The sequence below is a fragment of the Sebastes umbrosus genome, chromosome 10 (assembly GCF_015220745.1).
Source record: "Sebastes umbrosus isolate fSebUmb1 chromosome 10, fSebUmb1.pri, whole genome shotgun sequence".
NCBI lineage: Eukaryota > Metazoa > Chordata > Actinopteri > Perciformes > Sebastidae > Sebastes > Sebastes umbrosus.
The window spans coordinates 5153159-5176019 of record NC_051278.1 but is presented as its reverse complement, the minus strand read 5'-3'; the positions used below and the strand labels follow the sequence as shown (position 1 = coordinate 5176019).

The 22861-nt window shown below is 44.5% G+C and overlaps 1 protein-coding gene across 2 annotated transcripts; it reads right to left on the bottom strand.

Moving 5' to 3' along the window:
• Positions 1 to 62: 62 nt before the first annotated feature.
• tjap1 (tight junction associated protein 1 (peripheral)) lies at positions 63 to 21513 on the bottom strand. 2 transcript variants are annotated; one of them, XM_037782144.1, is made up of 12 exons: positions 21214 to 21513; positions 13508 to 13615; positions 12416 to 12460; positions 11100 to 11259; positions 8253 to 8281; positions 7682 to 7843; positions 7003 to 7069; positions 6214 to 6243; positions 5306 to 5413; positions 3716 to 3799; positions 2875 to 3561; positions 63 to 2746 (listed from the first exon to the last, which is right to left on the bottom strand). In XM_037782144.1, exons 4-12 carry the CDS (start codon positions 11217 to 11219, stop codon positions 2081 to 2083), a joined length of 1953 nt encoding a protein of 650 aa, XP_037638072.1. In that variant the 5' UTR covers positions 11220 to 11259; positions 12416 to 12460; positions 13508 to 13615; positions 21214 to 21513; the 3' UTR covers positions 63 to 2080. The 2 variants fall into 2 exon arrangements, with proteins under 2 accessions (XP_037638072.1, XP_037638073.1); XM_037782145.1 differs by lacking the exon at positions 6214 to 6243.
• Between the last annotated feature and the right edge of the window lie 1348 nt (positions 21514 to 22861).

The following is a 22861-nucleotide window of genomic DNA, read 5'->3' as shown; positions in this document are numbered from 1 at the left end:
TTGTAAAAAAACAAGATGGAGACGGCCAAAACCCAAGATGGCAAATATGATGAAATATTCTCTTATTTTGATGCATTTAATATTTGTTTCCTGCTAAGCTGTAAACGTGTGAATAAAGTTTTATCGTCGTCTGTGTCCCATCATGCACTCTAACAGCACGTACATCCCATAATGCACCAGAAGTGATGGTCATGAAGCTTCAGTCTGTGATTGGTGCTTGTGATAAACCGGATCAATACTCAATACTACTTTGATAGGTTATTAATTTGATTTAAAATATAATTCTTATGCTTTAAAGACTAATTAATCAATTAAGTAATGATGAAACCAGTTGAGATCAATACTGATCACAGACTGACGCTTTAATACAAACTCTTGACATTCCAACAGGGCTGATCAATATACAATCAATACTTCTACTTCCTGTGAAAAAACATGAAACACTGCTGAGAAAACAAAGAAAAACAGTTCAGTGTTCAGGTTTGAAATCTAATGACTCTGACAGTCAATCAATCAATCGGTCAGTGAATCAATCAATCAGTGGATCAATCAGTGATCATTGGTCGTCGGTGAGCGTCACAATCAGAGCTGAGAGGAAGGCAACGAGCCAACATTCAACCAGCGACAACGACCGCAGACAACAACTAAGTGAGGTTAAAGTACGGAAGCTCAGGAAGGCCAAAAACACTAGAGATGATTATTATATATTATTATTATTAATGTATATTATTAACTCTGACCCCGTTTACACCTGAAGTGTCTCAGTTGACTCGATCATAAATCAATCAAACTTGGTCTTAAATCATCTAATCTGGCAGCTTTCCTGTAAAACTCTGTAAAACATACACACATCAATATTTCCTGATTAGTTTGATTTTTGACATTCAGCACGTTAACAGAGTGTAAACGGGGTCGTATTAAATTCATCATGATTCACTTCTTCATCTTCATGTTCCTCGTTCACTGACATCTAATAACTGATCAGATTTAAAAAATATTGATTTGTCCCGATTGAAATCATCATCTTCAGGTGTTTGTGGCACTAACAGGCTTCCGTAGCAGCGTGACTACACGTCAACAGAAAAACAAAACAACAAAACAACCAACAGAGAAATGATAAAACTATCTGTTAATAATAATAATAATAATAATAATAATAATAATAACAACAATAATAATAATGGATTCATACTCCAGATGAAGAAAACAAAACCAGTCAGGTGACTAAATTATGACATCACAGGAAATCAACTAGTAGAGACGAGAAAATAAAAGTCTGACCTTCAGCAGGCCCGGCGTCGTACTCACAACCTTCCAGAGAGAGAGAGAGAGTGAGGGAGTGATAGGCACTGAGAGGGTGAGAGTGTGTTCATCCAGGTGTGTCTCATCGGTTCTCTTCAAAATAAAAGCTTCCCGTCGGGAATCAAGGCAAAGACGTCCGAAAAGTTTTGACTTTGTTTTAGTTTCTATTCTTTTCTTCTTCTTTTTCTTCTTCTCTGACAAACAACCCGATACACACACACACACACATACATACACACACACACACACACACACTACGCTTTAATATTGATTATAATACTGATTATTGATCTTTTAATCTCCAATAATCAACGTGATGTAGTTTATGTTGGACACCACCAACCAGACTCTGGATTTTCTGAGGATTTAGTGAAATTTTCCACATTTATTAATATGTAACTCTGGTGAAGAACATTAATCTCTTTAGTGTTACTTGTTTTTTTTCGGGTCTCAGATGATGGCGGCAGTCCACATCGTGTTCTCTGTGATTTTTAGATTAATTTAGATTATTAATAATCAATACAAATGTGACAAATGGAAGAAAATTTGTTTTCTGATTCTCATTAATCTTTAAAAAATACTGTTAGAATTTAATCTGATTACAGAAAAATAAAGTTTTTATTTACTAATAATTACAGTTGATGTTATAATATCACACACACACACACACACATACACGTGCACGCCGCGGCAGCATACGGTAGAGCATGGCTATATCCTGGATGGGCGTGACCTCTGACTTGGTTGCCGTGGGAACAGACAGCGGCAGCGGCGGGTGTCAGTCCAGCAGCGTGCCTTGCTCCTGGGCTCGGGTCAGGCTGTCTTTGCGGTGTAGGTGGTGCACGCCCATCCTCTTCGGGCTCCTCTGCGGACGCTGTTGGGGAGCAGCGGCGGCAGCGAGGGCGGGGTCGAAGTCCATGAGGCGTGGCGAGATGACGGGGAGGTCGTGGGGGAGGACGTCTCTCTCCTCGGCAGAGCTCTCCTCCTCCTCATCTTCCTCCTCCAGCTCCTTCCTGCGGGCCTCGGCAGGGCTGGTCGCCACGGTGACCGCCGTGTCCCCGCTGCCGCCGTCGTCCTCCAGGTTCATCAGCAGCCTCTCGCCATCGTCCGTGGAGCCGTCGCCGCCGTAGCGCCCCCTCCTGCCGGACCGAGGCTCAGTGTCGGTGTCGGTGTCGAGGCTGGACCCGCGGCTCGGCGTCCAGCTCCGCGCCGACGAGCCCTCCTCGCCGTCCGAGTACGCCGCTCTGTGGCGGTCGGAGGAGGACGAAGCCCCGCCCCCCGGCGTGGGCCTCCTCCTCTGCAGCTCCTGAGCCGTCTGACTGCTGAATGACGTGCGGTGAGCAAGTGAGCCGTCCGTCGGCGCCATTTTCTCCACAAACATGCGCTGCCAGTTGGCCAGCAGGTCCTCCTCGGAGCTGCCGGAGCTCGCCAGGACGCTGAGGGCCTGGGGGGGGCAGGGCATTAAGTATATTCAGACGTTAAGAACAACAAACAAGCCCCTTCCCCTGACCTCTAACCTCTGACCTCTGAGGAAACCAACCAGATGAATGAATGTGTGGGTGCGTGCATTACCTGTGGCGGGCTGCTGAACGGGCTTGACTGGCTGGACAGCGGCTCGCTGGTGGCGTCCCGCTGTGACGGTGGCGTGCGATGGGGGACCCCCCCGCCGGAAGAGGAGGAGGGGGCGGGGCTGCCGGGGGCCAGGCGCTCATCGTCATTCTGGACGAGGCTCAGAGAGATGGCCTGCCGTGTGGCGTAGGTGCAGTTCGGCAGCGGCGAGTTTTTGGGGATCTTCACTTTGTCGTCTGACGAGAACTCGATGACCTTGCGGCCGGGGTAGAGCGGGTGGGGGGGCGGCGGCGCCGGGTACGGGTTCAGCTTTTCGAAGGACTGAGCCCCCACCACCTCCTCGCCGCCCGAATGCCCGTCCATACTGCTCTGACTGCGACAGGAACCGTTCTGCTGCGCCGCCTCCTGACCGCCGTTCTCCCGGCCGCGGGCCTCGGCGCTAGAGGGGCCCGTCATGTCCACGTGCACGAAGACGTCCTCGGCGACAGGTCGGCTGCAGCTGCTGGACTGGGCCGAATTCAAGACCAGCGGCTCGGGTTTCTCCAGGACGCGGGCGATGACGGAGGTCGGCACGACGTCCGCAGGCGTCAGACTGAGTGTGTCCGGGTCCTGAGGGCCGGAGGCGGGGCCTCGCTCCGGCAGGCTGTTCTTCATGTGTTTGTTCAGCATGTCCTGCAGCTCAGAGGGCAGCTGACACACACAGAGAGACACACAGAGAGACACACAGAGAGACACACAGAGAGACACACAGAGAGACACACAAAGAGACACACAGACTGGATCAGCTGAATCTCTATAAACTCTAATTGAACCACAACACACACACTCTCTGTTTGTTACTCACATCAGCGAACTTGTGGTTCCTGAAATGCGACTTGTTGCATTTGAGCAGCTGGACGGCGAGATTACAGTCCTGTCTGTAACGCTCCTGAAGACACAAACAGATACACAGAAGAAGAAGATGATGTCAGCCAATCAGAGCGCAGCACGGAGACCCTCTGATAAAAGAGAAATCAATCAGTGGCTGTATTCGAAACCTCATACTATACTAGTAGTACGTACTGATTTGGCCAAAATGTAGTATGTAGTATGTGAACAAAAGTAAAATCTACAGTATGCCAAAAATACCCGAATGTCGTACTGATTTGACAAAAATCTCCAGTATGAATCGGACCAGTCTATCTCACCTACTATATCCCACAATGCAAAGCACTGGACCGCTATAGGCTACGGTTACAACAACAGCAGCAGCCAAAAACGGCTCGTTTTTTTAAATTTTTCGTAGCTATTTCATCACTAAATTCACTTCTGAAAGTTTTTGAAGCGAGAAATCAACTGTGTAGATTTTGTATATTGGCAGTTTTAAGAAGTTAGATGGCGAATCGAACATTTGTTCCACCGTTGTCGGAGTTTAGAAGCTCCACAAACTGCCGTGACAGCTAGCTAGCGCCTGCCGGAGTCGCTGCCAGCCAGCCGGGTAGTCACGCTCAGAGACCGCTATGAGCTGGCTGGAGCTCACTAGAGACCGGTCTCGTAGACAAGAGGCTTTTATTTCCCTGTTGGCAGACAGTTTGTTTAAAGATCACAACACAAATGTCCATTATAAATTAACAGGAACCTGTGTTAATCTGCCTTTTTGGAGTTGAAAAGCTCCACAATCGCCCGCAGGCGTAGCTCGCTCAAGAGCCGGCTACAGAGCAGCAGAGTGACGAGGGGAAAGAGCAGCCTCTGACGGGGCAGAGAGATACCTGCTGAGACAACATGACCCTTTTTAACATCACTCTAATATCTGGAGGGAGAGCAGTCCACTGTTTAGTTGCTGTAACTGAAAAAGCAGTTTGAGTAAATGTTGTGGATCAATATTTTATGTTTCCCGTCTCCCCTCGTTGATGATCCTGTTCGTCTCACTTCACTATGAGCTGTTAGAATAAATAGATTAAACCTGCAGTCTCTTATAAAGTAAACAAACAACATAAACCACAAAATCAAAGTTGTATTTTTCCGTAATATTATAATAGTGGTACGAGTTTGTTTTTTTGTCCAGTGCTTTAACAGCTGGTTTAAAGGCTAAAGCCTCGTCTAACATACTGCTAAATACATCGCTTTAACCGTCACATACTGCATATTACAGAGGAACGCAGTATGTACTGTATACTGCGTACTGCGTTCAGTAGTATGTAGTAGGCGGTTTCGAATACAGCCAGTGTGATCATCAATCAATATGTTCCTCCGATGAGCCCCATTAGGTCTGATCATGCTCAGTATGAAGCATCACAGTCAGTACACAGTGTCTGTTGGACTTGTACTAGTTAATATGTGGCAATACTTGTACTAGTGAATGTGTAGCAGTACTTATATCAAGTATCTGTACCTGTGAATGCATATAAGTACTTGTATTTGTAGTAGTAGTAGTACTGGCAGTAGTAGTACTCACGTTGAGCTCCTCCAGCCGGTCAATGGCGTTCTTGGCGTCCAGCAGCTTGTTGGTGAGCTCGACGATCTCCTGGTCCATCGTCTTTTTGTCCCTCTCCACTTTCCGTAGCTGTGGGACCAGATCATGTGATATCATCAATTGTTAATCACAGCTTAGGCAGCCAATCAGGAGCCAGAGGTGACAGGAGGCAGGCCTACATTCAGATAAACTAAAGGGGCCACAATCAGAAGATCCTTCATGTTTTATTAACAATTAATAATAAATAATAATTAATTATTATTGATATATTTGATTATTATTATTTTGATTATTAATAATAATAATAATAAATAAATAATAAATAATATAATTTTTAAAATAATTAATTAATAAATCAGCTACACGTCATCACTTTAACTCTCATCTACAAGACAGAACTAAGATCAATAACTGATGAGACAAATAGAGTCCAGTGACTACTGCCAATCAATCAATATCTGAAGGTTATAATAATATAGAATAAATGAACACAGTCTAAATTAAAACTTTTTGAACCAAAACTATGAATCAAAGTTAAAACTATTTAAATTATGAAAGAAGTACAAATAATTTAAGTCAGAAAAACTTTTTACTACGTCTCATAACTTTAAACTTGATTTTAAATAAATATAAATAAAGTTCAAATATGTTATTATATAAACTTTGAATATTTATATATCTACCCTCGCAAACATTTCACTGATAGAATAATATGATAATAATAATATAGAATATGAGGTGTTATCAGTGAGTTGTGTTTCTCCTCCAGCAGAACTTCATTCATAAAATCAACATTTCTACAGATGAAACTAAAAGACTCCTCAACATGACAGGAAACAGACACCACAGAAGAGAACTGAGGAGGAGGAAGAACATGAATGAAACGCAACTGCATGAACCCATGTCTGACTGACGGCCGCCTGATGAGGATGAAGATGATCATGAAGATGAAGATGAAGATGAGTCAATCCATCAGAGAGCAGCGAGGAGAAAAAAGAGAGAGAAGATGAAGACATCAAACAGAAGAGGACAGACAAACAGGAAGTGTTAAATCTGCTACGTTTAAAGAGTAGAGCTCAGATATATTAGCATTCAGTCTGATTTTACAGATATGACTGACTATTTTGTAATTTCTACCTCGCTTTCTATCTAGCGAGTCGCCATGTTGCAGTGACGTCATTACATCATACGTAACGAGGTTGGTTCTCCTCCAGCGGTGGACGTCAGACGGTCAACACTCTGCGTTAAATAAGGACGATGTAGTTCCTGAAGGAAATTATTGTCCTTACGCTGGTTCCTAATGATATACAGTATATATATACACTCACACAGTTATATATACTCACCGTATATATCTTATAAATATATAAGATATATATACGATATATATATATCGTCAGTGAGTCAGCTGAGGAGGGAGACAGACCGTAACCATGGTAACAAGGTAAACTGACTCTCAGTGACCTCTGACCTACTGCTCTGGTCGCCCATGGCAACCATCCTGCTGTCTGTCAACTGCACTTTTCCACAGTTAATCAATACAGCGCCTCATTTAGTGGTCGATCAGTCACTGATCAATGACACACACACACGCACATGCACGCACACGCACAACTCAGACTTTCAGTGTTTCAGGCGGAAGTCAAAGGTCATGTGATGTGAGGGACGTCAAAGGTTACCAGAGCGTGGAGCTTCTCCTCCAGGTCCTGATTGGCTCTCTGAGACGCCGTGTAGCTGTTCTGGAGTCTGTAGAGAGACAGAGAGGAAGAGGAGGAGGAGGAAGAGGAAGAGGAAGGTGTTACTGAGCATGCTAACAAGACCGACTCTTCTTCATTTACTGTCATTATGGCTGTATGTTCACAACCACCTACTACTGACTACTACTGACTACTACTGACTACTACATACTACTGACTACTACATACTACTGACTACTACATACTACTACTGACTACTACATACTACTACTGACTACTACATACTACTGACCAACGCAGTACACAGTATACAGTACATACTACTACTGACTACTACATACTACTGACTACTACATACTACTACTGACTACTACATACTACTACTGACTACTACATACTACTGACCAATGCAGTACACAGTATACAGTACATACTACTACTGAGGAACGCAGTACACAGTACATAATACATAGTACTGACGAACACATTATGCAGTACAGAGATCAGAGTCTGATCCAGATTAGTCTGATCCGGATCATCAGAGTCTGATCCAGATCAGTCTGATCCAAATCAGTCTCATCCAGATCATCAGAGTCTGATCCTGATCATCAGAGTCTGATCCGGATCACCAGAGTCTGATCCAGATCATCAGAGTCCTCACCTGCGGAACTTATCCCTCATCTTGTCCAGGTCGTCTCTGGTCCGGCTGAGCTCCGCCTCCATGTAGTGACGGCTGCCGTCAAACTCCGCCTCCATGGCCTCCATCTTGTGGTTGGAGAGAGAGAGGCGGCGCTGCAGGTCCTCATTCTGCTGCTGGAGGATTCTGGGTAACGAGAAGTCAGAGGTCAGAGGTCAGAGAGGGTCTCTTAGTTTCATATCAACAATCTTTAATGTCTCCAACACTGTCTTTACATTGCTTCAACATTTATCCACCATAACATTTATAAACTACTGTACTTACTATTCTGAGATACTTGTACTTTACTTGAGTATTTCTGTGTTCTGCTACTTTCTACTTCTACTCCACTACATCTCAGAGTAAATATTGTACTTTCTATTCCACTACATTTATCTGAACGAAAATGTGGATGACAGAAGTGATGGATCAGTGCTGATTAAATTATTATTAATAACTAATAATTGTACTGATATTCATCCAGTTTTGTGTTCATGCTGCGTCTGTAAATCTATCAGTGTGATCAGATGAGTGAGAGCGTAAAACAGAGTCTCACCTGATCCGCTCAGAGTCCGATAACGCCTCCTGAAACACAACAAACAGGGTCAGTACAGTCTGGGTGGTGATAGGGTGGTTAACATAGTGAGACAGGGTGGTTGACATAGTGAGACAGGGTGGTTAACACAGTGAGACAGGGTGGTTGACACAGTGAGACAGGGTGGTTAACACAGTGAGACAGGGTGGTTAACATAGTGAGACAGGGTGGTTGACACAGTGAGACAGGGTGGTTAATACAGTGAGACAGGGTGGTTAATACAGTGAGACAGGGTGGTTGACACAGTGAGACAGGGTGGTTAATACAGTGAGACAGGGTGGTTAATACAGTGAGACAGGGTGGTTGACACAGTGAGACAGGGTGGTTAACACAGTGAGACAGGGTGGTTAATACAGTGAGACAGGGTGGTTAATACAGTGAGACAGGGTGGTTAATACAGTGAGACAAGGTGGTTGACACAGTGAGACAGGGTGGTTAACATAGTGAGACAGGGGGGTTAACACAGTGAGACAGGGGGGTTAAGACAGTGAGACAGGGTGGTTGACACAGTGAGACAGGGTGGTTAATACAGTGAGACAGGGTCATCTAGTTACTGCAGCTCAATCTGTAGTTTTAGACTACTTCAGGAGGAGTAGACGGCTGACTAACGTTAGTTAACTACCTAGCTTGTCCGGAGTCTGACAAGCTGGCTAGCTAACGCCTGCTCTCCTCCTCGGTGAAGCATTTCAGAGATGGAGAGAAGGGTTGCTAATAGTTTAACCTTCTGCTAACAGCAGCCAACGGCTCACGGCTCCTGTTAGCAGAAGGCTAAATATTAGCAACATTCACTCTCCATCTCTGAGATGTTTCTCTGATATTGTAGCTCACTAGAGCCTCGAATCACAGTTTGTCATCTCAAATGTTTGTGATATCTGGATTCTGGCACCCAACAACACAGCAAGATGACATTTTAGATGTGTAACTTTAGTCCACTGCTAGTGTTAGCCTCCAGTCTTTCCTTTGTTTAGCCTCCAGCTAACACCGTGAGTATTGATTGATTGATTGATTTTAACCCCACTGAGGGAAGTTCCAACAACCTGACTGGAATCAGTAAACATCAATGAGACGACGTCACAGAGACGGCCACATGTTTCCTGTTCCTTCATTGATCTCTGTCGACATATGGAAACATGTCCTCTCCCAGCATGCAGTGGGGTTTTTACACGACGGATGCTGTCAGCTGTTCGATCCCCTGCAGAGCCGTAAAATCAATGACTCGGCTGCGATCTGCCGCTCCGATGATATGTTATAGACACTTTATCAGTTTCCTAAAGCATCATTATTGCTGATCAATATCAGAGCATGTAGAGAGTAAACGCCTGTGGCTGGTCGCATTATGATAAACTCAGGTTTCATCTCCTCACCTTTGTACTGTTGCATTCTGGGTATTTCAGGGTTTAACGCTGTGGTCTGAAAACGCCTTTAAACTTGATTTATTACTTTAAACGCACCTCCTATGTTTGTCCTCAAACAACAACACTTAAATTGACAATTTTTGAATGGAGTTTGGTGAGTCAGTCCTGACCCCGGGACTAGAGACTAGAGAGGAGGAGGAAGACGAGGAGAGAGGAGGAAGACAAGGAGCAGGAGGAGAGGGAGGGCACACCCTCCTCCTCCTTCTGTTCCTCTCTTCTTCCCCCTCTCTCCTCCTCCTGCTCCTCCTCCTTCGACCTACCTTGATGTGTGTCAGTAGAGACTGATTAGAAACAGGAAGTCTGTGTTTGTGCGTCTCCTGAACCTCCATCTTTACTCCTCTAAACACTTCCTCTTTAGGCCCCGCCCTCTCTGTGATGTCACCAAGCTGGCGCGGGGTCTCATGCATCGCCCGCTCCTCCTGCAGGGGCTGGTACCGGCTGCCGGGCCGCTGCACCCTCTCTGTGATGTCACCCTGCTGGCGCGGGGTCTCCTGCATCGCCCGCTCCTCCTGCAGGGGCTGGTACCGGCTGCCGGGCCGCTGCAACCGCCGCCACCCCAGTCGTCCCAGCGCCGAGTTCGGTCCACAGACGTCACCTCCGCCGGCTGCTTCCTGTGGGCGGGGCGGCTGTGGCGCTGGGGGGCGGGGCTTCCTTGCTCGCTGGAAGGCCTTCTGCCGAGCAGCGTGAGGTTGGCAGGGCTCATGACCCGACTGGTGATCTCGTCCAGGAAGTTGGAAAAGCGGACCTTCTCCTCCAGAGCGTGCATCCTCCAGTTCCAGTCGGTCCTGCAGGGGGAGGGCGGGTCCGAGGACCGCCGCGAGTCCGAGGACCGCCGCGAGTCCGGCGCCCGCTGATTCGAACGGTCCAGAGAGCGAGTGGGCGGGTGGAGGGTGGTGCCGCCCCGCCCCCTGCCCTCATCCAGCAGCTCCGCTGACTTAGACTTCCTGATGATGTCGTAGGCATGCTCCAACCCCAGCGAGGCTGGCTGCTTCAGGATGCCCTTCGGAGGCGTGGCGGTCTGCGTCCGGTGAGTCTGGTGGTGGCGCGCTCCTCTGGGGACGCGGGCGGGGCAGGGTTTCCTGGCAGCGGCAGGACTTTGATGTGCTGGAAAACCCTCGCTGAAGAAGTGACTTGTTGCATGGCGAGGACTTGTGGTGACGCCCACCGCCATGGTTCTGGTTCGGTTGTGCCGGTGGCTGCTGAAGCGAGGTGGCGGAGGGATGCAGAGCTCCAAGCTGGACAGACTAGAGATATCCAGCTCGCTGTCAGAGAGTGGGGGCGGAGAGGTAGGGACACCATACCGTGACCTGATGCTCTGCGAGGCGGCGGCAGCGGTGATGTGGGTGAGGTGCTGCAGGGAGGTTAGAGGTGTGTTTAGGGTGTGTTGGTTTACCTGATTGATGTCGGGCTGCGGCGCAGGTGGAGGCTGAGCAACGGGCAGGGCGTGGCGCGTCTCGCGGTGCTGTGGCGGAGCCTTACGGTACGGCTTCCTGGCCGGGGCCGCGCTCGTCATCCTGGGCCCTACTTCCTTCCTCGCTGTCGGTCTGTCAGTCCTGCCAGCAGAAGAAGAGTTAGAGAACGACACAGACACCCGCCAACTGCCCGCCAACTGCCCGCCAACCTCCGACCACAACGCCTCAACCACAACTGGACTCTGACAGCTGTTTCCCTCCCTCTCGCTCTCTCTCTCTCTGTGTGTGCAGATCAATGCTCGGTCGCCCCTCATCAACATCAAACACGCCTCCTCTCTGCTCACACCTGCATGTGTATGTCTCTTTGTATCTCTGTGAGGACCAGACTGGAGGCTCTGACCTGCACTGTGCAGGTGGACAGTCCGACTAGTCTATCTCTGTGAAGACCAGGTGTAGCATCTTCACTCTGTAGGTCCAAAACTACAACATAAATGAACGGTGGACCTCACAAGTATCTCAATACATGTACTGTCTGTCTATGTGTGTGTCTATGTGTGTGTCTGTGTGTGTGTGTGTGTGTGTGTGTGTGTGTGCCTCAGGCGACTCATTGATCTCAGTTAGTTTCTAGAACAGGAAGTGCAGCTCCATTGATCTGAATGAGGCCAACGTTAGCATGTCAGCATTAGCCTGTTAATGTGACTGACACAGAGCAGAGCTAATGCAAGCTAACAAAAGCTAACATGCTGACAACAGCACACTACTGATATTACTAATACTGCTTCTGATAGTACGACTACGACTACTGCTACTGATACTACGACTACAACCACTACTACTGGTCTGATGAGCTCAGTGTCCTAGTAGTTTCTACTGGTTTGATGTCTTTAGTGTTCTTCTGGTTTCTACTGTGTTCTACTGCCTCTACCGAACGGTCTGTTTCTGCTCCATTTAGAGTTTGTCCACATCACATGATCACGTCCTGCCCTGAGGGGCCCGATGACGAGCCATCGATCACTGTGTGACTTCCTGCGTCTCACACACACACACACACACACACACACACACACACACACACATACACACACACACACACACACACACACACACACACACACACACACACACACACACACACACACACACACACACACACACACACACACACACACAGTCCTCAGAGTGAAAACATTGATCATCTGATGACGTTTCAACGCATCATTTCTGTCTCTAAAGACTACAGTACCCATGAGCCTCAGCTGCTGTTGCCATGGAGACAAAGCCATTAAAGCATTAGTACCTGAAAGGTGAGCTGCTCCACAGCTGACTTCATCCACAGAAACACCTGAAACAACAAACACACGAGATCAGCTGTTCATGTTCTCACCATTCAAACAGAAAAACTTTATCTGCAGTCTGTTATAAAGACGTCTGTTGACACTAGCATGTTAACATCAGCTTTTTAACTCACATATTAACACTAGCATGTTAACATCAGCTTTTTAACTCACATATTAACACTAGCATGTTAACATCAACATTTTAACATTAGCAATATAACATTAACATTTTAAAATTAGCATTTTACTAAAATATTAACATTAGCAATATAATATTAACATGTTAACATTATGAATGTGATTATAGGTCCAGGCTACATGATGAGCATCAATAAGACACAGACAAAAGGAAAACGGCAAACTAGTGAGTGTGACACACTTTACGGCGCCACTGACGTGTGCCGTCACCATAACAACTAACGACAACCGCCATTTTCTTTTAAATTAGTCACATGACCACCGCAAATAGTTCGATGTCCGTTCTACTCTCATTCTATTTCTATGAGCTGGACCCTTTTTGTTTCACCTGAGCTCGTCATCAGTCTCAGGTACTTTTGTGTTGGTACTTTAGTATTATATGGATTTAATTAGACATTTCAGAAACAGAAATAAAGAGCACAGTGACACTTCATACACTTCATACAGGAGACAAGACAGCACGGAGGGATATGATAAGAAATAAATAAACAGTTTACAGTTTAGATGAGGTGTTCTTCTGTATAAATTAGCCGAAATTAAAACTGTGTGGATTAGAAGTCATGATGAGAAGCTGAGAGCAGCTGCTGTACATCTCTTTGACGGAGCGGTTTCAAACAGACACTCAGTATTAAGACACATAATGACACACTATAATAGAGCATGCGTCAGTGTGACAGATAATAATGTGAGTCAGACCACTTCATTAATGAAATCCACATCAGAATCACCTTCATCACAAAGGTCAACACATCATTATAACTCCAACACACAGGAGAGAAACAACATGGAGGACGAATAATTAACTGTTGAAAGGATAGAAAAGAGCCAAGGCCACTGTGAGAATACTTCCTCACCTTGTACGTCAGCACAGGAAACTCTTCATCGTCTCTGCAGCGTCCGTCCTCACTCACTCGGTCGTCTTCCTCCTCCTCTGAGCATGTGAGCCTCGTCCTCGGGACAACCTGAAACACAAGACGGCCAGGTGGAAAAACACCATCAATACCTGCCGTCAGTCTGCAGCACACCTGACAGGTATCACAGCACGGAGACGGGTTCATGCTCACTTTATGGGAATGTCTGTAATTATTAAAAACTAATACTATCATATTTTCCTTTAAGCATTTTTCACATTATCAACTCTTCAAGTTCACGTTACATCTTTACCAAACGTTTGCTTCTTTAACAGCTTATTGATTTTCATATCTAACATGATATCGTGTTTAAAACATGAAATGTACAATACGTATTAAATTATATTGTAAACAATTAAACTGATGGCATGTCTTGGTTAACAATTAACGCTATTAGATTTATTTTTTTGTAAATACTGTATTATCACCATTATTTCAATAAATTCAGATCATAACTAATATTATTATACTAGTATTTATTGTTACCATTATTTATTTATGTACTATTATTTGCCTGTTATTCTGATTGCTCTTATTAGTAAGTACATCATAGTAATTGCTGTAGCAGTGTTAGCGGTAGCCTATAGATTGAAATCATGATCGCTAAAACGGAGGAAATAATTTTATTGTACATTATATTATATCATATTAATTCAATTCAATTCAAATCACTTCATTTGTCCCAGAGGGGCAATTGTAGAGGCTCGTAGAGTAGTACAATTAACAACACAATACAGGAATGTTTTACATTATATTATGTTATATTATATTATATTAAGTTATATTATATTACATTATATTACATTTATATTACATTATATTATATTTTGTTATATTATATCATATTATATTACATTATATTTATATTACATTGTATTACATTATATTATATTACATTATATTATATTTATATTACATTATATTATGTTATATTATATCATATTATATTATATTATACTATATAAAATTATATAACATCATATTACATTAAATCATATCATATCATATTACATTATATTGTATTTTAATATGTTATATTATATCATATTATATTACATTATATTCGATTATATCATATTTATATTACATTGTACTACATTATATCATATCATATCATATCATATTATATTATATTATATTACATTATACAGGGACCTCTCTACATGTATTAACTTTAAGCAAGGAAAATAAGCCAAAGCCATACTTGACAAATGTGAGTTTTAACAATTCCTTCTGATTAATGAATTATTTCACACACATACAGTATACATCAATCACTGCCCTGCTCTTTAAATATCACCAGTCATTGATTAGTCATAAACTGACTCCAGTTCAGATTTCATCAGTTTGTCTTTCCACACAACAGAGAGAGCGACTGACATCAGCCAATCAGAGAACAGCAGCTCATCCTACCCATAATCCTCTCTGAGCGGAGATAAACCCCTGGGCCATGTAATCCCATCCACGCACACAATAAAAGGAATATTAGACCAGCAACAGCTCAAACAGTCAATCGATCAATCAATCAATCCATCAATGGATCACAAACTGGACTGAATTAATGTCCACCAGTGGTCCACCTGTGGTCCACCTGTGGTCCACCTGTGGTTTACCAGTGGTCCACCTGTGGTCCTCCTTAGGACCTCCAGTGGTCCTTCAGTGGTCCACCACTGGTCCTCCAGTGGTCCACCCTTGGTCCACCAGTGGTCCACCTGTGGTCCTCCAGTGGTCCACCAGTGGTCTTTCAGTGGTCCACCTGTAGTCTACCTGTGGTCCACCAGTGGTCCATCTCTGAGACACATATCAGAGATCAGAACTTCCTCCATGATGGAGTACCTCGATGACCCGGAGAGGAAGTATAATAACGCCCTAGTTTGGGATTTCCGAACTTACCGGCGGACATATATCTGTGTTAAGATCACAAGTGTCTATCGGTCCAGATGCATTCTGGGCCGCTGGTCGAACAGAACGAGACGTTTGAGCAGAATCAAACACGTTACCCAGAACACTCTTCTCTGTTCTCAGAGACGTTTACGTGGATCTTTGCAGAAGCTGAATTCAGTTTAAAGTATTTATAGATGAGCTGTGTTCACAGTGAGACAACATGAAACAGAGACAGAGAGGACGAGTCAAGGACACACGGAGACGTCTCTTCTGTCCAACGCATGAATAAAACATGAACATTTGGTGTTTTCTGAAATAAAGAGCTGACCCAGATCTTCACCTTCAGTCAAACACTGAAGAAACGCTCAACGACCTTCATTGCTGTTTACTTCATGTTGACAACTCTCCTCCTTTCCTCACCATTTCCATGCTTCCTTCACTGCCTCCTTAGTTCCTTTCTTTATTCCCCCCTCTCCTTCATTTCCTTCACGTCCTCCTTTTTCCCTTCTTTAACATCAGCCACTTCTCCATCGCTACCTCATCTTTCCTTCACTTCCACCTCGTTGCCTTTATGTGCTCCATTTTCCTGTTTCCTTCTCTTCCTCCTACATCATTTTCTTTCCTCCACACTACCTCCTTCTTTCCTTCATTGCCTCCTTGTGGTCCCTCCAGCTCATTTCTTTTTTTGTCCACTGCCTCCTCTTTTTGCTTCCTTTTTCCTTTCTGTCTGAGCTTCAGTCTTTTCTATTCGCCCCTTCCTTCATGTAATGAATTGTTTTCTTCACTTCCTCTTCCCAGCTTCAATCACCCTTTACTTGACAGGTGTAGCCGGTCTGAAGGACCTTCAAGGTCCAGGATCTGGATCAGTGGATCCAGCTGGACTCTGCTGACTCAGCTCTGCAGACAGAGGAACATTTCTGCTCCACTGAAGCAAACACAAAGAGACGCCTTCAATTTAATAAAATATAAATGTGTACCATCTCTCACACAAAAACCTCCCAACACATCAGAGTCTGAGAATAAAACCATGTGAACATAAACTGCTCTTCATCCTCTCACCTTCAGCTTCATGTTTTCATTCTGTTGTTGTTTAAGACATACAAGGTTTCATTATGTTAATGATATGTTTACTGCTCTGCTCTCATCACTGTGGTACAGTTGTTTCTACACCGTCATGCTAATAAAGATCAGCTTGCAACCATTGGGGCGACTACTGCCCTTCTTGAGGCGACTACTGCCCTTCTGGAGATGACTACCACCCTTACGGGGGCGACTACTGCCCTTCTGGAGGTGACTATCGCCCTTTAGGGGGCGACTACCGCCCTTCCTGAGGTGACTACCACCTTTACGGGGGCGACTACCGCCCTTCCAGAGGCAACCACCGCCCTTCCGGGGGCGACTACCGCCCTTTCAGAAGCAACCACCGCCCTTCCGGGGGCGACTACCGCCCTTTCAGACGCAACCACCGCCCTTCCGGGAGCGACTACCGCCCTTCCAGAGGCGACCACCGCCTTTCCAGAGACAACCACCGCCCTTCCGGGAGCGACTACCGCCCTTCCAGAGGCGACCACCGCTTTTCCAGAGGCAACCACCGCCCTTCCGGTGGCGACCACTGCCCTTCTTGAGGTGACCACTGTCCTTAGGGTGGATACTTTATTGGTCGGGACAACTAGTGCCCTTTTAGGCGCGACTACTGTCCTTCTTAATTAAGTGACTGCTTTCTGTGTTTTGAGTCCGTCTCTACTGAGAATCAGGGTCTGGAGAGGAACTTGGACGCAGCTTCAGTCTGAAGTCACCTTCACAGTTTCTTGATAAGCTGAGCTCGTATGAATTACATGTGACCCACCTGAACATGAAACCAAACTGAAACACACACCTGAGCAGGTGAACACAGCTCAGATTCCCGCTGCGACACACACAAACACACACACACAAACACACTGACAGATGGTGTCTCTCAGTCAGCCGTGAACTCTTCATTAACCCTCCAAACACAGCGCTTAACACACGACATTCATCAGCTCCCCCTCATAAAACAAGAACAGCAGAGTCCAGACCAGCAGAGTCCAGACCAGCAGTGCCCAAACTGGCAGAGTCCAGACCGGCTGAGCCTAGACCAGCTGAGTCCAGGCCAGCAGAGTCCAGGCCAGCAGAGTCCAGACCAGCAGAGTCCAGACCAGCAGAGTCCAGACCAGCAGTCTAGACAAATCCACATCAAAGTTATGAAAAAGAAAGTTATTTTTAACCAGAGGTGTCATTCAGTTAGACGAAGCATCACCACCATCAGTCAGAATCAGATTCCCTCACAGTGGCTCCGACCTCACTTCCTGTCACTGTTTGCTGACATCACAAAGAAAACACAGACTCGGACTGTTTCCTAGCAACAGTACAGTACAGCTCTATAGGAGTCAGACTGAGGGCCAGGTGGTATAAATGAAATCAATATCATACACACACAATCAGAGACAAATCATTGATATTAATACTAATATATAATATACTGTATATATCATATTAATAACTAGTTCTGTGTTTCTCCTCTTCATTAAAACACATCAGTGATCCTCACTGTTGTTCCTTCATCACCATCGACCATCAATGAACTGACAGCTGAATCCAGAGTTATTTCCCTCAACGGTCATCAGACCCACGGGGCTGCACCGCCCTGCACGCTCATATAGACATATCCGGTTCTGCCAGCTTCCTGCTAGCTGTATGCCGCTGTAATAATGGATATATTGGCAGTAAGTCATCGCTTTTATTATCTTCTAATACACCCATGGGCTGTATGCTGTTAAGCCTATACTGAGGTAGATGTATTAACGTCTCTGTTCCCAAACGACCGGCTATCGGCCAGCAGCTAGTAGCGCTAGTAGCATGACATCAACAGAATTTAATGGAGTTGTAGGCTATTTACTAACACACAGGGCAAAAGCACAGGAAACTACCTCTTATACATCCATTGTCTGTGGTCAATTGGACATCCATTTTGGATCCTTGACATGAAAAAGTGTGAGATTGCTCTCAAAATCAGTTTGCTGGATTTTTCTAACTTCCACTTATGTCCATCGCTCACTTTATGCTCCTCTGGGAAGCAGCCGGACAAAAAGTTTAATAAGTAAATAGTTATAATAGTATGCATATTAATATTTTATTGTTCAACACAGGACATTTCAGTAGAGACATTAAGTATGTAAATAGAATAGAAATAATTTAGTTTTACTTTTGTACGCCACTTTGTAGGCGGATGTTTTACTGGCGTCCAGTAGTCACTTTCAGTCCAAAATTGCGGAAACGTAGCTCTGCTGCTGGGCGCTGATGTTGCAATGGAGCAAACTATTGACTTTCACTTCCTGGCGATATACGTTATTTGTGGACTCCAGAATCCATCACTCAGTAGATCACTACTGTTTCTTTGGCTGGTGAGTGAAGCAAATCTAGCAGCCAGCATTTGGTTGGTGCTAACTACCAACCCTGTTCAGGTCTGCTGAACTTTGACCTCTTACAAGTAGACACACCTGAACTGTGAATCAGCAGAGTTCAGCTCAGAGTTCAAACCTGATAACAGAGAAACACCTGAGAACAGATACCTGGAGGACAGGTGAGCTCAATCAGTCATCGTCATAGTTTCATTAACAGTCAGCGATGTTCAGTTCACTGAGATGTCCTACACGTCTGATCAACTCGAGGGATTTATTGATGATTAACACGTCCACAGAGACTCTTTAATTTACTGATCGAGTCCTCAATTAATCCGATCATTTGTATCTGATCTGATCTGAGTTTCCATGGCAACAGCAGCATCAACAATGTTAATACAACCGCTAATGATACAATGGGACGGAGCAGACATTAACGCTTAATTATCAGCTCACTATGAAACAACAACGACAACAATAACAACAACAACAACGACGACAACGACTACAACGACTACAACAACAACGACTAAAACGACTACAACAACGAAGACAACGACTTCAACAACAACAACAACGACTACAACAACAACAACGAAGACAACGACTTCAACAACAACGTCTACAACGACGACAACAATGACCGCAACGACAACAACAACGACAACAACAACAACTACTACAACAACAACTGTTGCAGCCCCTGAACACCTGAACCTGGTACACAGATCCTTCATGTGTCTATTAACCTGACAAACTACTTAAAAATCCCTGAATTAACACATTCACAACTTCCCTCTAAACTTCCACATTAATGATGATTTAAGGTGTTCTTTAAGGTGAATATTTTACCTGCTAATTAATTTAAAGAGGTTTAATGGACGCAGATTTAAGACAAATATAATGGATGGAACAGTTTCCTTTAAAGGTCTCATATTGTAAAAAAGTTAGATTTTCATGTCTTTTATATTATAAAGCAGGTTTAAGTGCTATATAAATACTGTTAAACTATCAAAACGCTCAATATACAGAGAAATACACACAGCCCGTATTCAGAAATTGTGCGTTCGAAACAAGCCATTAGGATTTCTGTCCATTTGTGATGTCACAAACATACAATATATAGATCTTTACACAGTTTTAAACGTAAACATTCTAAATGTGTCCCAGTTTATTTCCTGTTGCAGTGTATGTAAATAACATCAGCTGACAGGAAGTAAACATGGACCCAAGCTGTTGCCTAGCAACGCAATTCCATTGAAATGCACTAAAACGGAGCGTTTCAGACAGAGAGTGAATACAGGTATATTCAGACAGACAGAATGAGGAAAATAAAGTTTTATTTGAACATTACAGCATGTAAACATGTTCTAGTAGAAACACAAAATACAAGTATGAACCTGAAAATGAGCACGATGTGGGACCTTTAAAAACCATAAAAACAACATGGAGTTTGGTTCTGCTGTAACTCTGCAGGTAATAAAACTACACCTGACAGGACGGGAATCTGAAGGCTTTGGGGGCCCTGGTGGTCTGAGTGTCTGGGGGTCTGGTGGTTCTGCAGGTCTGGTGGTCTGAGGGTCTGCGGGAATGAGGCGCTCGGGGACTGAGGGTCTGTGGGTCTGGGGGCCTGAGGGTCTGCAGGTATGCAGGTCTGGTGGTCTGAGGGTCTGAGGCTCTCGGGGTCTGAGGGTGTGAGGGTTTGCAGGTCTGAGGGTCTGCGGGAATGAGGCTCTCGGGGCCTGAGGGTATGGGGGTCTGAAGGTCTGCAGGTCTGAGGGTCTGCAGGTCTGGTGGTCTGAGGGTCTGCAGGTCTGGGGGTCTGAGGGTCTGGGGGTCTGAGGGTCTGCAGGTCTGCACGTCTAGTGGTCTGAGGATCTGGTGGTCTGAGGATCTGGTGGTCTGGTGGTCTGAGGATCTGGTGGTCTGAGGATCTGGTGGTCTGAGGACCTGGGGGTCTGGGGGGTCAGTAGTAGTCCTGCCCTCTGATTGGCTGTTTGAAGAGCAGGTTGTCTGTAAAAACACAGCACTCACGTAGGCGCGTGCACGCACGGACACGCTGATCCTCTGATCCTCCAACTAGAACCTGCAGCCCTCAGCGCTGTCTGACAGGCTAACGCGGGACAAACACGACCAACACACAGCGGGACTGGGTCCAACTGGGTCCACCTGACACCGGGCCGAACCGGGCCTGAACACCACCCCGACACCACCCTAACACCGGTCCGTTATAAACCTATAAGACCTGCTGCGGGTCTGACTGTGGCCCACTTCACCTCACCACCCAAACTGTCTCACACCGGACCGAACCGGACCGGACCTGCAGCTAACCGGGTCAGAGCTTACCTGTGAGGCCGGGCAGCGCGGCTCGGTCCCGGAGGGCGGAGAGGAAACTTTACCGGAGCTCCGGTGGGTCTGTAGGCCGGGGAGGAGCGCTGAGGTCCGGCTGAAGGAGGACCAGGAGGAGCTGGTGGAGGATCAGCGGGAGGAGCAGCGACCAGCAGCCGCCTGAGAGGCTCCGTGTCCGGCAGAGCTTCTACTCAGAGTCCCTCTCCGATCAGAGAGAAAGTTCATCTGCTGCTCCGCTCAGCTGTCGCCATCTTTACCCGCGGGGCATGACGGGTAATCCTTAGGAATCCCGACCCCCCCCGTCACACGTCCTGCGTGCTGACGTCACACACCTTAATCCCTGGAATAACAGGTAACATCCATAATCAGAATCAGAATCATGTTTATTGCCATGTGTAAGAGGTATACACTACAAATTTGCTTTGGTTTTGTTGGTGCAAATAAGCAGTATAATAACAAAAGAATAGATAAAAACGTTAGAATAAAATAAGAATAAAAATAAATTCTACCAATATACAATATAAACTATAAACCAAAATAAACATGATATAAACAGAATTTAGTAAATCTAAACCTTCATCTTTTTGTATTTGAACATGAAACCAAACAATACATTAAATTGATTCTCTCCTCCGAAAACAAAAAAGCAATTAGGACGGTAACTTTATGCACCTCCTTTAATATATTTATCTAAATGTAAATCCTTTTACAGTTGTACACGTCTTTGTAATTGCACCTGTATGACCAGTTTGTGAAATAAAAGCAATAAAAAAATTTAAAAAAAGGTAACTAATGAAAACAATGAATGTATGCAATATTTTTAAAGTTTTTAAGTGAAATTATTGTCATACTCTCGCGTGTTCTCTTTTTTTTAAATTTTATGTTGGTTTTGTTTCATTTATGTTGTCCTTTTATGTTCGGCACAGCTCTTTGTTTATATTTTCGCTATGCTTCTTCTGTATGTAAATGTTTTTAATGTTTTCTGCTGTTACTATGTATACTGCCATTTTGAAATAAAACAAATAAAAAAACTATAGAAATATTATATTTGGTTGCTACGATTACAGTGACAAAGACAGTAATGCATTTTTTCTTATTAATTTAATTTTAATTCTCGCGAAGTTCCACATTCACAAGTGTAAATTTACCCCAAAACAAGCCTAATTTCTTTGTATTTATGAAAGAAATGGATCAATATCTGTCAACAATTTCTTCCTCACAAAACAAAAAAGCAATGAAAACAATGAATGTATGCAATATCTTTAAAGTTATTAAGTGAAATTATTGTCATACTCTCGCGTGGTCTCTTTTTAATTTTATGTTGGTTTTGTTTCATTTATGTTGTCCTTTTATGTTTGGCACAGCTCTTTGTTTACATTTTCGCTTTGCTTCTTCTGTATGTAAATGATTTTAATGTTTTCTGTTGTTACTATGTATACTGCCATTTTGAAATAATAAAAAAAAAACTTAAAAAAAGAAGAAAAAAAAAGGTAACATCCATAAACAGGAGATTTATGACTGTTTATTATTATTATACAACTACAAACACGTGTTTCACCTCATCCTCTTCATGAATGTTGGTGTTTCAGTTATTGATCAGTTATTGATCAGTTATTGATGAATAGTTTCTGTTTAACCTTTAACC